We start from the raw sequence: 15,966 nt of genomic DNA on the forward strand, positions 1-15,966 counted from the left end.
GGATCAAGTCCTGTGTCAGGCTCCTTGCAGGACTTGACACTCAACCACTGAGCCAACCCAGGCTTCCCTATTACATTCTATACTGCCCTCCTAAGGAGCTTGGCTCTATCTCCTCTCTGTTCCGTGGCTTCAACATCTTCCCCCATACTAGCTCTTTCTCATCAGCTTTTTAAATTATTATTATTGGAGTTCAATTTGCCAACATATAGCATATCACTCAGTGCTCATCCCGTCAAGTGCCCCCCTTAGTGCCCATCACCCAGTCATCTCATCCCCCCCCCCCGCCCACCTCCCCTTCCACTTCCCCTTGTTTGTTTCCCAGAGTTAGGAGTCTCTCATGTGTTGTCACCCACTCTGGTTTTTCCCACTCATTTTCTCTCCTTTCCCCTATAATCCCTTTCACTATTTTTTATATTCCCCATATGAGTGAAACCATATGATGATTGTCCTTCTCCGATTGACTTACTTCACTGAGCATAATACCCTCCAGTTCCATCCACGTCGAAGCAAATGGTGGGTATTTGTCATTTCTAATGGCTGAGGAATATTCCATTGTATACATAGACCACATCTTCTTTATCCATTCATCTTTTTATGGACACTGAGGCTCCTTCCACAGTTTGGCTATTGTGGACATTGCTTTTAATTGAGCTGGGCCTCTCCATTTTATAAAATGCCCTCCCTAGGTCTACCATACTCTAGCAACCGTCCTATCTTCCCCCTTTGCAGTCAAAGTTGAAAGAATTGTCTACACTAGCAAACTTCACTTCCTCAGCTTCAATTACTCTTCAGCCCACTGAAATCTGGCCTTTGGCTCTAACTTTCCACTGAAAGACTGCTCTTGCCAAGGTCACTAATAACCTTTTCATTATTAAATCCATTTTAACTTCCTTTCAGACATTTTTTTTCTTTTCAGACATTTAATAGTATTTTTCATTGTTGACTACCCCATATATCTTAAAAAACTCTCTTCTCATGGTTTCTAGGACCTTATACTTTCTTGGTATTCCTCCCTACCTCTTTGCCAATTCTTCTATTTTTTAAATTTTTATTTAAATTCCAGTTAGTTAACATGTAGTGTTATATTAGTTTCAGGTGTACAGTATAGTGATTCACCTCTTCCATACATCACCTGGTGCTCATCACAACTTACACTCTTAATCCTCATCACCTATTTACCCATCGCCCTTCCTCCCCCCTCTGGCAACCACCAGTTTGTACTCTAACCTTAAGGGTCTGTTTCTTCATTCGCCTCTCTCGTTTTTTCCTTTGCTCCTTTATTTCTTAAATTTCACATATGAGTGAAATCATATGGTATTTCTTGATATTCTTTGCTAGATCATCCTCCTTTACTCAATTTCTAAATGTTGACGTTCCTTGGGGTTTAATCCTGAGCACTTTTCCCTCTCTACCTTCTCTCCTTGGGTTGATCGTATCCATTCCTATGGGCTTCAGTTAGCTTCTAGAATGGGTTTCTGACTTGGGTACATAAATTCAGACAATTTGTAAACTTGAACAAGTAAAAACATATTTTTATTTTCACCAATCTAAATGAAATTGAAATTGAAATTTTTAATTTCACCAATCATTTCACTAAATGAAAATTTAGTATTTCTCCCAATTATGAATGTAGGCAACAAACCACAGTAGTATAAACCAGTGTCTGTGACATTGCCATTATTAGAAATCATATACTTAAGATAAATTTTTAAAAATCATATGCCGTTTAGGGGCACTTGGGTGGTGGCTCAGTTGGTTAAGCATCTGCCTTCAGCTCAGGTCATGGTCCCAGGGTCCTGGGATCAAACCCCACATTAGGTTCCCTGCTCAGCAGGGAGTGTATTTCTCCCTCTGCTTCCCCTGTCTGCTCGTGTTCTCTCTCTCGCTCTCTCTCTCAAATAAATAAAATCTTTTTTTTTTAAAGTTTTATTTATTTCTATTTATGATAGTCACAGAGAGAGAGAGGGGCAGAGACATAGGCAGAGGGAGAAACAGGCTCCATGCACCGGGGGCCTGATGTGGGATTCGATCCCGGGTCTCCAGGATTGCGCCCTGGGCCAAAGGCAGGCGCCAAACCGCTGCGCCACCCAGGGATCCCCTCAAATAAATAAAATCTTTAGAAAATCATATATAGTTTAATATATTACACTTGTTACAAATATCTCAAAATATTATTTATGCTTATTACTTCAGTATATAGTAGTTATTAGATACACTGCTAGATCTCTTTATTTAATGAGTCAATAATTACATATTTCACATCACAATTTTTGTATTTGACAACTATTTCAGTATAATTCATTTATAATCCTATGCATTTTGTTTGGTACATTTAAAAACATCATTTTGAGAGAAGGTTCACAGGCTTCCCCAGACTGCCAATGACACAAAAAGTATTAAGGAGCCCTGTTCTAGATGCTGATGATCCCCACCCTGAATCCATCTTCTGAACTTCAAGTCCATATATTTCCATTCTTTCAAATTATTGTTAGAATGATTTTTCTCTCCCCAAGCACTGTGCCTAGTCTTAATATAGCTCTCTACACACTATCTTGTAATTACTTGTATCCTCTACTTGAATATAAGTTCCATGGGTACAGAAATATTTATCTTGACTATTTTGGGATCTGCAGCATTAAGCATGGTATCTGGCATTATAGGAGCACTCCATAAATGTTTGTTGAATAAATGAATGATTGGATTGAGCTTTAGCCTGACGATTAGCAGCAGCTCAATAAAAAAGTTAAAGGATATCCAAATCTTAATTTTTTTTTTCTGACAGATAAATAAGGCTACTGAAAAAAATATTGTTACTGAAGTATAAGAGGTGGGAAAAATTAATTTTAATTATTTTATTTGAAAACTTAAATTTTGTAAGTGCATACTGTGGCTTAGGAAAATTGATGAGACCCATTCCCTCAGTAATATCCATTTTTTGCTAAAATATTAAATTGACTTTCAAATAGTGTATTGGGGACTTGTACATTGTGAATTTGAGACCCACATTGGGTGTAGGTAGAGATTACTTAAAAATAAAATCTTTTTTTAAAAAAAGAACACCGAGTTCTAATCTTCAGAGCCTTATATTAACTACAGACATCATTATTTTCACTGGCCTTCACTAACCATTACAATGGGGGGATGCAGAGGAAGAGGGAGAAAGGGAATCTTTTTTTTTTTTTTTTTTTTTTTTTTTTGGAGAAAGGGAATCTTAAGCAGGCCCACGCCCAGCCCAGTGCAGAGCCTGACACGGGGCTGGATCTCACAACCCCAAGCTCCTGACCTGAGCTGACATCAAGACCTGGATGCTTGGGCAGCCCAGGTGGCTCAGCAGTTTAGCGCCGCCTTCAGCCCAGGGTATGATCCTGGAGACCTAGGATCGAGTCCCACATCAGGTTCCCTGCGTGGAGCCTGCTTCTCCCTCTGCCTGTGTCTCTCTCTGCCTCTCTCTCTCTTTCTGTGTCTCTCATGAATAAATAAATAAAACCTTTAAAAAAAAAAAAGTCGGATGCTTAACCAACTGAACCACCCAGGCACACCATTACAATTTATTTTTAAGTAAAAACAAAGAGTTACTGTACCATAAAAGAATAGTTTGGGGACACTCTGAAACTTTTTTTTTGGGGGGGGGGTTATTGTTTCCTTCACTGTGCATTAGTTTTTTATTTTGATGTAGTCGCAGTAGTTCATTTTTGCTTTTATTTCCTTTGCCTAAGGAGACATATCTAGAAAAGTGTTGCTATGGCCAGCCTCAGAGAGATTATAACCTGTGCTCTCCTCAAGGATTTTTATGGTGTCAGGTCTCTAAATGGTCTTTAATCCATTTTGAGTTTCTTTTTGTGTATGGTGAAAGTTAGTGGTACAGTTTAATTCTTTTGCATGTGGCTGTCCAGCTTTCCCATTGTATATTCATTCTTCCTTTGTCAAAGATTAGATGATCACATAATTGTGGGTTTATTTCCGGGTTTTTCTGTTCTATTCCATTGAATCTATGTGTCTATTTTTATGCCAGTACCATACTGTTTTAACTACTACTGCTTTAAAATACCTTAATTTTGTTAAGAAAAAAATCCTATAGACTTATATCCAGGATGGTTTAACCCCTATAACACTTAAGAATTACTACAAGGCTGGGATCCCTGGGTGGCGCAGCCGTTTAGTGCCTGCCTTTGGCCCAGGGTGCGATCCTGGAGACCCGGGATCGAATCCCACGTTGGGCTCCCGGTGCATGGAGCCTGCTTCTCTCTCTGCCTCTCTCTCTCTCGCTGTGTGACTATCATAAATAAATAAAAATTAAAAAAAAAAAAGAATTACTACAAGGCTGAAAAGTACCTCCTTACCATTTAATAAGGAGAAACAGTTCTTCAATACCTAATGCAATCCCATTTTCCCTATCTTCTCTAAATAGCTCCCTCTGTGCTTTTAATAATGCCACAAACTTCTTTATTTGAATTTGATAGAATATTTGATATGGAGAAATAAACTTAAAAATAATTTGATTTTTTTTTAAGATTTTACTTATTTTTTCATGAGAGACACAGAGAGGCAGAGACACAGGCAGAGGGAGGCAAAGCAGGCTCCATGCAAGGAACCCAGTGTGGGACTCAATCTCAGGAATCCGGTGTCAGGCCCTGAACCAAAGGCAGACACTCAACTGCTGAGCTACCCAGGCATCCCTCATTTGATGTTGCTTATACACAGAAGTTCAGGCATCTCCATGGTGAGATTATGTTGTCAGACTATGACACAAAATGATTATGATGTCATAAACTAGAACAAGCTTGAACCATATCAAATACAGGAGTCTCCTTGGCAGAAGAGACATTTGAACAAATCCCTGGACATGAATCTTTTCATTTGTGTCCTACTTTTATTCATTTGGACAAACAGTTGTTTAAATACAAACCAAAGTGATGAATCTTCTACTACAGGTATGTGTCTAACCTTAAAATTCAGAAATTAGGATCTATTATGTTATATACTTGAGCACTTAATTAGACAAGCTATGTTTAAGAGATCTGCTGTTTCTTGAATGTTGCCACTAATAGGTCTTTAAGAATTTCTAGGAAAACATCTAAGAGTTTACCTCTGTGTGAAAAATACAAGTAACATAGAAGCATAAATAGACATTTTGTCTGCCTTTACTCCCCTTCCCCACCCAATCCACCAACCCCTGCCCTCAACTAATTTGGCATGGTACCTAACATATAGTGGGCTTCAACAAGAGTTTTTCTTGTCCTGTCCCCTTTCCCACCGTACACATTCACACACAAACATTAACACTCAAGGGATGCCTGGGTGGCTCATTAGTTGAATGTCTGCCTCAGCTCAGGGAGTGATCCTGGATTCCAGGGATTGAGTCCCTCATCAGGCTCCCCACAGGGAGCCTGCTTCTCCTTCTGCCTATGTCTCTGCCTCTCTCTCTCTAGGTCTCTCATGAATAAATAAAATCTTTAAAAAAAAAATTAACACTCAAGTGCATTCACATGTGCAAGACATACATACACTTAAAATCCTAGGTAATGGGGTGAGCAAGTCATAATGCAGAGGTAACCAAGGTAATTGCACTGATTAGCTGGAGATGCTTCCCAGATTTGGCTTATGGGCATGAGCTAGCTTATATTGCTTTTTATACTGTGGCTCGGAATGTGATACAGGGAGGAAAATGACAGTGGAACACTGATCTTCCTTTAAAAAATCATTGATGAAAAGATTTGATTTTGATCTTTACTGATAAACCATTATTAAATGGAAGGAAACTGGATTACCTAACACATTTTCTGGTGAAACAATCTCTTTGACAGGAGCTAAGCACGGTGAACCAGTGGAGAATAAAATGGACGATGTCAGGAGACGTCTACTCATTATCGTAATTGGCATTATGATCACATCTTTTGTCTTTACCTGTTTTTGTTTTCTTCATTACAACTGTATGAGTGACGATGCACCCAAAGCCGGAACGTAAGTTTTACATTCTTAAATTAAGAATGCAAGGTGTGTGTATACATGTAGTGGTGGTTTCATTGTTGTTGTGGTGACTTAATGTTAACCCCAGATTGCTAAAGAGCTCATCTTCTGGGTGGATTCCTTCACTTCAACAGTATCAGCTCTTAAATATTCTCAAGTACATGATCAATTCTAGCATATTCTAAAGCTCTCTCCTGCTGAGGGTTCAGCTGAGCCCCAAGCTATTAATTTCATCATAAATTGAGTCTAGGAAAAGAATGGGCTTGACTATCTGAATAAGACAGGGAGAATAAAGAAGGGGAGAGACTGAAACCAATATTACACTGTATGTTACCCAACTAGAATTTAAAGAAATAATTTGAAAAGAGAAAAAAAAAAAGAAGAAGCAGAGAGAGAGCTGGGTCTCTGCATTCCAAAAATAATAAAACATTTTGGATATTCTACCATTTTAAAGCATAACAGCATGAAAAATTATTCACTGTTGTTGTTCTCATTGTCTCAACTCCCTGCCTTTCCTATAGGAGGATCAGGCTGGCCCTCATATAGCAGTTCTCTAAAAATTTCACAGTATAAGGACTGCTGACTAAAATACACCAGTGCTCTGTCCCTTTATTTCTAGAGTAATATTGTGGATATAAATATGCATGGATAGATAACTTGATGGTCATAGTGACTCTAGTCTCAGAGTTTATTCTTTCCTTATGACAAGTTGTGACAGCTGTGTATGAGTTGCATATCAACCTGCAACTTTTCTTAAAGTTTAATTTCTAGAATAAGTGAAATACTCCCTCTTCTTCTCAACAGTAGACTTGAAACAACTTTGTGTCATTCCATATGCAGGCTATTTGGTTATCTAATGTGTCTAAAATCATAAAAGTATTCTCAAGAAAAATAAGTATTCAGCATGCATTCATATCTGTAACTGAAATTATGGCTTTCACCACACTCCAATTCTGTGTTCAATTTTCCCACTAGAGCCAAAAAAAGATGAAAAAATATAAACTGACATGGTAGCCTGTGTTTTCTGGTGATAGCAATATTACTCTTTTATTTTAAACTGTTTTATTCCAAATTTCCTATTATTTTCAGGTTCAAGAAAGAAGATGTGACAGCCAAGCCGTTCAGATCATCCAAAATATCACTCAGTCAATCCAAGATAGCCACTCCATGCAGTGTAGAAAAACAAGCCATGTTACCCAGTACAGATAAGTTTTCTGGGCCCTCAAGTCCAGAAAAGTCATCCATGCCATCCACCGCAGAGAAGTCAATCAGGCCCTTATATCCAGGAAAGCAATGTTTATCATCTAGTACAGAAAAGTTAAACAAGTCATCAAGTCAAGAAAAGTCATGTAGGCCATCAAGGCAACCAAAAAAATTGAAGTCATCCTACCCAGAAAAGTCATATAGAATACACAGTCTAGAAAAGCAATATAAGCTAGCTCATGCCCATAAGCTAGGTGGTCAGGCCTGTTCATCCTATTCAAATAAGGCAGTGAAGCCACCTTGGCCAGACCATCTACAATATCCAGACAGGCCAACAAAGCCATCTTGTCCACGAAAGCGAAAATTGCCACCCAGGCGATCCAGTTTTCAGAAATTAACCAAATCTCCCAGATATCGTAATCTAAAAAGGTCAGTTAGTACCGATAGGGCATGCATATTATCTAGGCCTCAATTAATCAAGCCTTGCCGATGCTGTAAGGAAAAATGCCTTGTTTGCAGAGCTTCTTCTGAGCCTTTGGTCAATGTTTCTGAGGCAATGAATGGAAATGCTCAAAACTCACCTTTTCCAAGTGAAGCAACATCCTTTTCCAAGTTCTTTCATAAGGCAGATAACAGAGACAATGCACTCTGTGGCAATATGAGTAGCAGTGATTTGATGACATATGACAGTGATGACAGTGATAGGGAGGTAACCATTATTTGCAACATAAAATGCAATGAGGCCATCCTTAAAGATGCCCAAGAAAATTAAAGACTCAATAAAAATAAAAACCACCTGTTAAGAAGCATACTTATACCAACTATTTTATGCTCATCATCCTTTAAAACACCGATAGCTGAACATCTATTTGCAATTGTTAAGATTAGCCCTATCCATCTTGGAAGCAATTTATTTAAAAAATACTAATTAAATGTATGACATAACAAATGATTTTACTGTTATTATTGAATTTTAGAGGCAAAAGGCTCTTTTGATGTATCTTACTTAGATCTGGTCACTTGGAAGGAAACCACAAGCACATGTGCACATGCAAACCATGGGTATCCTGGACTCCTCTTTCCCTTGGATTAGCCCTTAAATGAAGTCTCAACCCAATTACGTTTTTTTTTTCTCAAGTTTATATTTTAATGTTTATACACAGTCCTCACAATTTAAGACTGGCTTCCTGTAGTGCCCAGTGCTTAGCAGAAATGGCTGTTATGTGCTTAGCTCTGGTGGAGTTAGGGAAACTCCTGATAGCCATTTCTAACATCAGTCTCCTTGACTGCTACTTATTGTTGTGACCATTTAATAAGGTATGTAAATGTGCAATCACTATGTTTTACACCTAAAACTAATACAATATCATATGTCAACTATTCTTCAACTAAAAAAAAAGAAATACTGAATTCAATAAAATTAGGTCATGTTAACAAAACTAAAATAAATCAAAATAAATAAAAAGCATTGTGGGAGCTATAACTTGATTTCCTACTGCCATTTTTTAAAAGACAAACTATAAAGGGTTAAAATTTTCCTGGGTTAGAAAACTCTGGTCTTTTTTTTTATAATTTTTTTTTAAACTTTTATTTATGATAGTCACACAGAGAGAGAGAGAGGCAGAGACACAGGCAGAGGGAGAAGCAGGCTCCATGCACCGGGAGCCCGACATTCGATCCGGAGTCTCCAGGATCGCGCCCTGAGCCAAAGGCAGGCGCCAAACCACTGCGGCACCCAGGGATCCCAGAAAACTCTGGTCTTAAACATTGTATGGTCTCATTCATTCAGGGAATATAAAAACTAGTAAAAGGGAATAAAGGGGAAGGAGAGAAAATGAGTGAAAATATCAGTGAGGGTGACAAAACATGAGAGACACCTAACTCAGGGAAACAAGGGGTAGTGGAAAGGGATGTGGGCAGGGGGTTGGGGTGACTGGGTGATGGGCACTGATTGGGGCACTTGGCGGGATGAGCACTGGGTGTTATGCTATATGTTGGCAAATTGAACTCCAATAAAAAAAAATTTAAAAAAAGAAAACCCTGGTCTTTTTAAAATTCACAAATACAAGTGAAATTTCTGATTAAAATTTTAAATTGTTTACTATTTTTAAAAAGTTCAAACATATACAAAAGTAGATAGAGCAAGTAGTATAATGAACACCCATATAAGCATTGCTCAGGTTCAATAGTAATCATTACGTGGCTAATCTTATTTTATTTATACTTTTATTCATTGCCCTTCCCATTTATAGCTCTAAAAGATGATGACTTTTAAAAATACATACACAGGGACACTTGGCTGGCTCTGTTGGTGGAGCATGTGACTCTTGATCATGGGGTTGTGAGTTTGAGCCCCACGCTGGGTGTAGAGATGACTTTTTTTAAAAAGTACATGCACACACTACCGTATCTCACCTAAAAATTAACAATAATTCCTCAATAACAATTATCCAGTCAGTATTCAAATTTCCCCATCCATCTCCTAATTTTTTTTAAAGATTTTATTTATTTATTCATGAGAGATACAGAGAGAGAGGCAGAGACATAGAGGGAGAAGGATGCTCCCAGCAGGGAACCTGATGCAGGACTCAATCCCAAGACCCTGGGATCAAGACCCGAGCCAAATTCATATGCTCAACCACTGAGCCACTGAGGCATGCCTCCTAGTTTTTTTTAAATTTGTTTTTATTGAAGTTCAGTTTGTCAACATATAACACCTAGTGCTCATCCCATCAAGTGCCCTCCTCAGTGCCCATCATCCAGTTACCCCAACCCCCCGCCCACTTCCCCTTCTGCAACCCTTTGTTCATTTCCCAGAGTTAGGAGTCTCTCACGGTTTGTCTCCCTCTCTATTTTTTTTTTTTTAACGGCTGCTCTGTTCAGATGATCTGATCAGCGTTTGACAGCATCTAAGGTTAAATTTTCAAAATTATGTCACTGGATAATCTGGCTTCATATTATGCAATGATTTTAGAGTTAATCTGAGCTGTTAGTAGCCTGGAAATAGTAGAAGTTGAAATTGTATGGTTCTCAGTTTAAATTCAACCAACGTCTTAGTAGGCAAAACTAAATAATCTAAGCTTTCCCATTTTGAAGCCTAGAGATTTGTAATACTTTAATATCTGTGAATATTAATATATAATTAAAATAACCAACTGGCAGTGACAACCAATGATAATGATATCTTAAGGACACAGTGCATGAGTATGTAGCTCCTTTCTAAACCACATTTAATTATAGAGTAGGGGGCAGCCCCGGTGGCTCAGCGGTTTAGCGCTGCCTTCAGCCCAGGGCGTGATCCTGGAGGCCCAGGATTGATTCCCACATCAGGCTCCCTGCATGGAGCCTGCTTCTCCCTCCGCCTGTGTCTCTGCCTCTGTCTCTCTCTCTCTCTGTGTCTCTCATGAATAAATAAAATCTTAAAAAAATAATTATAGAGCAGGAGGAATGCCTGGGTGGCTCAGCGGTTAAGCTCCTGCCTTCAGCTCAGGGTGTGATCCTGGGGTCCCAGGATCTCAGGATCGAGTCCCGCATCCAGCTCCCTGCATAGAGCCTGCTTCTCCTTCTGCCTGTCTCCGCCTCTCTCTCCCTGTGTCTCTCATGAATAAATAAATAAAATATTTTTTAAAAATTAAAAATAATTATAGAGTAGTAGTCTGCAGAATATTTGAAGCTCATTCAATATGTAAAATTCTAATACATTAATGGGGGCTTCACACATAAAGCCAGCATAGAATAAGTAATAAAAATATGTACTGTGAGTCAGAAAAGAACTTGAACCAAAAAAAAAAAAAATTTACCAGTGGAAACTTGCCCAAGCTAAAAATTCAAGTAAGTTCTATCATTGCAATAGATAGTCCTTAGTACTTCTTGGAAATGTCCTGATTTAAGTAAGAAAGTCCATATTTCTATTTCCTGGCTTTCTTGCAGCACTGTCTTATCTCTCATGGTACTTTATTTACACTTCCCTTCTCTCTCACTCTTATTTCTTTTCTGCTGTTCAGCAGGCCAGGGTCATATGCTCAATGGGCCCAGGGCTTCCATACATTTCCATTCTCCCTCCAGAAGACCCTGTGAAGTCAGTTTCAAATATGGGACTTCCCTCTCTGGCTATCCCCACTCTCTGTTGAATCTGCCTTTCTCACACTCATCTCCAAAACTCATACCTTGCTCCTGGCTATGGGACTGACATGAATTATATTTGGCTCCTTTTATTTAGTACAGCTCTTTCTAGAAGCCCATCACTTAAAAAAAAAAAAAAAAAGGTACTAAACGGTTAGATTTCAAACATTGCTCACATATATTTTCTACCTGAAACTATAAAATCATGGAGCTGAAATGATGCTTCAATATCCTCTCTTCTACCCTCCTGTGGGAAGGGGGAGCTGTGAAGAGCTGAAGGAATGTTCATTTGGCAAGAAGACCACTTTTTACCAGTGGTGGGGAGGCCAGAAGAGCATGGCATGGTGCCAGGGATCACAGATCTTTAAATGGCCAGAAAGAAGTGATATACCACAGGTGGGATGATTATGGTACTGTCAAACAGAGACTTAGGAAAAATCTTCAGCTTTATCAGTTCCCCAAATCCTATAGTCCCCACCATACTGCATGCATTCCCTATAAAATTAAAAGCAGCAAAGGAAAAAAAAAAAGAAGTCAGAAAAAAGCTCTGTTGGAGCTTCAGCCAAGTATCTCCTTAATTGTAACTCAATATACAACCCTCAATTATTCCTGTGCTGCTGTGACCTTAGAAAACAAGAGTTAAGCATGATTAATTAGTTTTGCAATTATTTATATAATGCATAGAAAGGGCCACTTTTGAAATAAGCAGGGGCTAATTATAGCTTACATCTAAGAACTTTCAGATAGCTCTACTTGTTTAGAATTATCCCCTTATATGCCTGAATCAAAATAACACATTGAAAAGACTGCAGAAGGAGAAAAAATAAATTGTGATAAATGTCACATGTATTTTACTTTAAAAAATAAAATATAGAAACAATATAGCCATTTTTCTCTGAATAGTAGAAATTTCTACTAATAAAAATTCATATATATCTTCTATCATCAATCTCTTCCCTTAGTCACCTATTTTCCTAGCAAAATGGACTATTTTTTAATAACTTTTTGAAATGATCAAAGGCAGGTAACTGCAAAGAGTAAAAGAAGAGAGAAAGGCCTATGATGTGGAATGGCTAGAATAAGTAGTCCTACAAATATTAAGAGTGGACTATATCTCTCTGCTATTTTGCAAAATAAGAAAATCAAGGGGTGCCTGGCTGGCTCAGTCAGTAGAGTGTGTGACTCTTGATCTTAGGGTTGTGAGTTCAAGCTCCAAATTGGGTGTGGAGATAACTTAAAAATTGTTTTTAATCTTTAAAAATCAATCAATCAATCAATCAATATGAAAATCAATATTAAATTGCTTGGCTACAAACTGGAATACAAGAATGTGGCTGAGCTTCCTACCTTTACTTTCCATGTGTTCATCTAAATAAATAAAAAGGTATTCACTACAAAGTTAAATAAAATTCTCATGTACTACAGAACTAATGGTAGATATTATAGATTATTAACAATAAAGGCAGTCAGCTTCTGAAAGTGATAGTTGTTGGCAAAAGGAATATATCTCTGTTGTGTAAACAAGTCTCTTTTATAAACCTTAGTTTTGTTCAAAGAACAGCAGTGACAAAGAGTGGAATTGTTGAAAATAAAGCTTTCTATGCTGATCTCTTGTGGTTACTATAGAAAATAATAACAGCATATTATATACCCACTTAAAAATTGAAGTGATGGATGAGTAAGTTATTTCAGGATCTATATCACAATTGCTAGCCTAGGAGACTGTCAGCAAACCAGTCTGAAATACCATAATCTAAATCAAGCCACTTTTCTTGTTTCATTTGCTGTTACCATGCACCAAACAATACATGTCTAAAATCGAGATTTATGGTATACTAGAGCTTTAAACCTCTTTTATGCTGTAGCCAGTCTCCCAAAGAACACCTCCCCTATTCACTACGTGGGTACTCAATGCTGGATGGGATAGAAAAAATATTTTATGTGTGACTATGACATCCCATGGGTCCTGTATGTATGCCAGAGTTTGTTAGTTTCTTTTTCTAAAGCTTACATTTTGGTGTATGCTTCTGTCATATCTGCGGTAATATGGATCAAGTTTTATTCAAGTATATAAGGCCTCAGTGGTCTGCCACACAAACAGTCTACATCAAAACACTTTGTAAGAAGTATTGAAATAAGAGGAGAAAGAAATCCAGGAGATGCCACAAGAGATACATGGTTTATGAATGATGGAATACCTTTATAGGCTGAATTGTGCCTCTCCACCAAATTCATACGTTGAAGTCCTAACCCTCAGTACCCTAGAATGTGGCTTTATTTGGAAATAAGTTCATTGCAGGTATAATTAGTTAAGATGAGGTCATAGTAGAGTGGGCTCCTAATCCAATATTACTGTGTTATTATAAAAAGGGGAAAGTTGGACCTAGACAAGCAAACAGGGAGAGTGCCATGTGAAGTTTGGAGTTATGCTGCTACAAGTCAAGAAATGACCAAAAGCTGAGAGAGAGACCTGGAAAAGATCTTTCCCTAGCATCTTCAGAGGGGGACATGACCCTATTGACACCTTGATCTCAGACTTCTAGCCTCTAGAACTGTGACGGAATAAATTTTGGTTGTTTCAGCCACCCAGTTTATGGGTACATTGCTATGGTAGTCCTAGGAAACTAACCTACATGGCGAAGATTACTATTGCCTGGGGGTGCCTGGGTGACTCAGTTGGTTAAGTGCCTTCGGCTCAGGTCGTGATCTCAGGGTCCTGGGATCAAGCCCCATATCGGGCTCCCTGCTGAGCCGGGGAGTCTGCTTCTCCCTTTCCCTCTGCTCTCCCCCACCCCCGCTCATGTACTCTCACTCAAGTAAATAAATAAAATCTTAAAAAAGAGATTGCGGGATCCCTGGGTGGCGCAGCGGTTTGGCGCCTGCCTTTGGCCCAGGGCGCGATCCTGGAGACCCGGGATCGAATCCCACATCGGGCTCCCGGTGCATGGAGCCTGCTTCTCCCTCGGCCTGTGTCTCTGCCTCTCTCTCTCTCTCTCTGTGACTATCATAAATAAATAAAAATTGAAAAAAAAATATTTAAAAAAGAGATTGCTATTGCCTAAAAAATAGTTAAAATCAAACAAAATATGAGGGGAGTGCTAAGGAGGAAGGTATCCTTTACACCCCATCAATTGCACTGACTCCTCCCCCTAGGAAAAGGAGTGACTAATCTGATTGGTCAGAGTTCAGCACTCATAGACAAGGTCACTGCCTTGAACAGTGATTCGTGTTTGCCATGCTCTCTGCACAATCTGTGAATAGGTATGTGAGAAAGCTCTGGGGTCCTCATTCATTGTTCTAGTTGGACAAGTAGACACTCGCTCTCTCCATATGTGAATATACAGGCTGGCCCCAAGATTACAATTCTAGTGTAAAGTTGGAGGCCCCCTTCCTACTTGGAAAGTGTAAGTGGCATCTACAATCAACCTCATAATGGCACACTGTGTTAGGTTATTGGGCTTCAGCCAGCCACTAATGAATAAATCAGTCCTCTGTTACCAGTGCATTGTTTTTTATTTGGTTATTGAAAAGGAATGAGCAGTCCTAAATATCCTAAACAAATCCTACCCAAGAGTCACAAGCCCTGGTCAACACTACTTCAACTTCTTTTAAGAAACTCTTACAGTAAAGTTATTTTTTGAAATTGTGACATTTGTTATATATTCATGTTGCTCCAAACACTATTGAGTGATATACATAGAAATAATATCAGTTAGACTCTGCCTCTGAACAGCTTCTATTCTTCTTTTTTTTTTTTGAAAGATTTGATTGAGGGATGCCAGGGTGGCTCAGCACCTGCCTTTAGCCCAGGACGTGTTCCTGGAGTCCCAGGATCGAGTCCCACATCGGGCTCCCTGCATCGAGCCTGCTTCTCCCTCTGCCTGTGTTTCTGCCTCTCTCTCTCTCTCTCTCTCTCTCTCTCATGAATAAATAAATAAAATCTTTTTTTTAAAAAAAGGAAAGATTTGCTTGCTTGATTGATTGATTAAGGTGGGGGAGGGGCAGAGGGAGAAAGAACCTCAAGCAGACTCTGCACTGAGCACAGAGCAAGGAGCCTGAGGTGGGGCTGGATCCCCTGACTCTGAAATCATGACCTGAGCCAAAACCAGGAGTTGGACTCTTAACTGTCTGAGCCACCCAGACGCCCCCAGCTTCTATTCTGTGGAAGAGATAGTCCATTCCCCTCCAAAAAAAAGCTCTACTAAAATTAGCCTGAAAGAAAATAGCAAGTCTTCAAAAATAGAGCCAATAATAGTAAAACATGCACTATTCTAAACTTGTACTATTGCTGTGGCCACACTGAATCTCTAATAGAGATATTTTTAAGTTTTAGGATTTTTATCCACACTCCAAGGTAACAGCTATTGACTTACGGGAAAAATATCACTGTACCAGTTCAAGGAGTGAGTCTAAAGGAGGAGGACTCAGGGATAAGGTTGAGAGATGTAGCAAATAAAAATACAGGACGCTGGGGCGCCTGGGTGGCTCAGTCGGTTAAGCAGCCAACTCTTGATTTGAGCTCAGGTCATCATCTTAGAGTCATGAGATGGAGGCCTACATGGCACCACATTAGGCTCCTCACTCAGTGGGGAGTCTGCTTCTCTCTCCCCCTCTTCCTCTACCCTGCCCCCCACTCATGCTCTCTTTCTCTCTTTAAAATTAATTAATTAAAAA

At 39.0% G+C, this 15,966-nt stretch overlaps 1 protein-coding gene and 1 long non-coding RNA gene across 5 annotated transcripts in view; one reads left to right on the forward strand and one right to left on the reverse strand.

Annotated features, from left to right (window-relative positions):
* Positions 1-15,966, reverse strand: part of LOC140628152 (uncharacterized) — a 365,765-nt gene that overhangs the window by 336,400 nt on the left and 13,399 nt on the right. The gene's annotated exons all lie outside the window — the stretch shown is intronic.
* CXHXorf66 (chromosome X CXorf66 homolog) lies at positions 4,772-8,119 on the forward strand. Its single transcript, XM_072815968.1, has 3 exons — positions 4,772-4,931; positions 5,805-5,961; positions 7,057-8,119. Exons 1-3 carry the CDS (start codon positions 4,844-4,846, stop codon positions 7,940-7,942), a joined length of 1,131 nt encoding a protein of 376 aa, XP_072672069.1. The 5' UTR covers positions 4,772-4,843; the 3' UTR covers positions 7,943-8,119.

Source organism: Canis lupus, chromosome X (genome assembly GCF_048164855.1).
Source record: "Canis lupus baileyi chromosome X, mCanLup2.hap1, whole genome shotgun sequence".
Taxonomy (NCBI): domain Eukaryota; kingdom Metazoa; phylum Chordata; class Mammalia; order Carnivora; family Canidae; genus Canis; species Canis lupus.

Bases quoted from the DNA above. Each gene is read 5' to 3' on its own strand.
- CXHXorf66 (XM_072815968.1), top strand. From the start codon at position 4,844: ATGAATCTTTTCATTTGTGTCCTACTTTTATTCATTTGGACAAACAGT. The intron at 4,932-5,804 runs GTATGTGTCTAA...TCTCTTTGACAG, and splicing joins TGATGAATCTTCTACTACAG to GAGCTAAGCACGGTGAACCA. The intron at 5,962-7,056 runs GTAAGTTTTACA...TATTATTTTCAG, and splicing joins GATGCACCCAAAGCCGGAAC to GTTCAAGAAAGAAGATGTGA.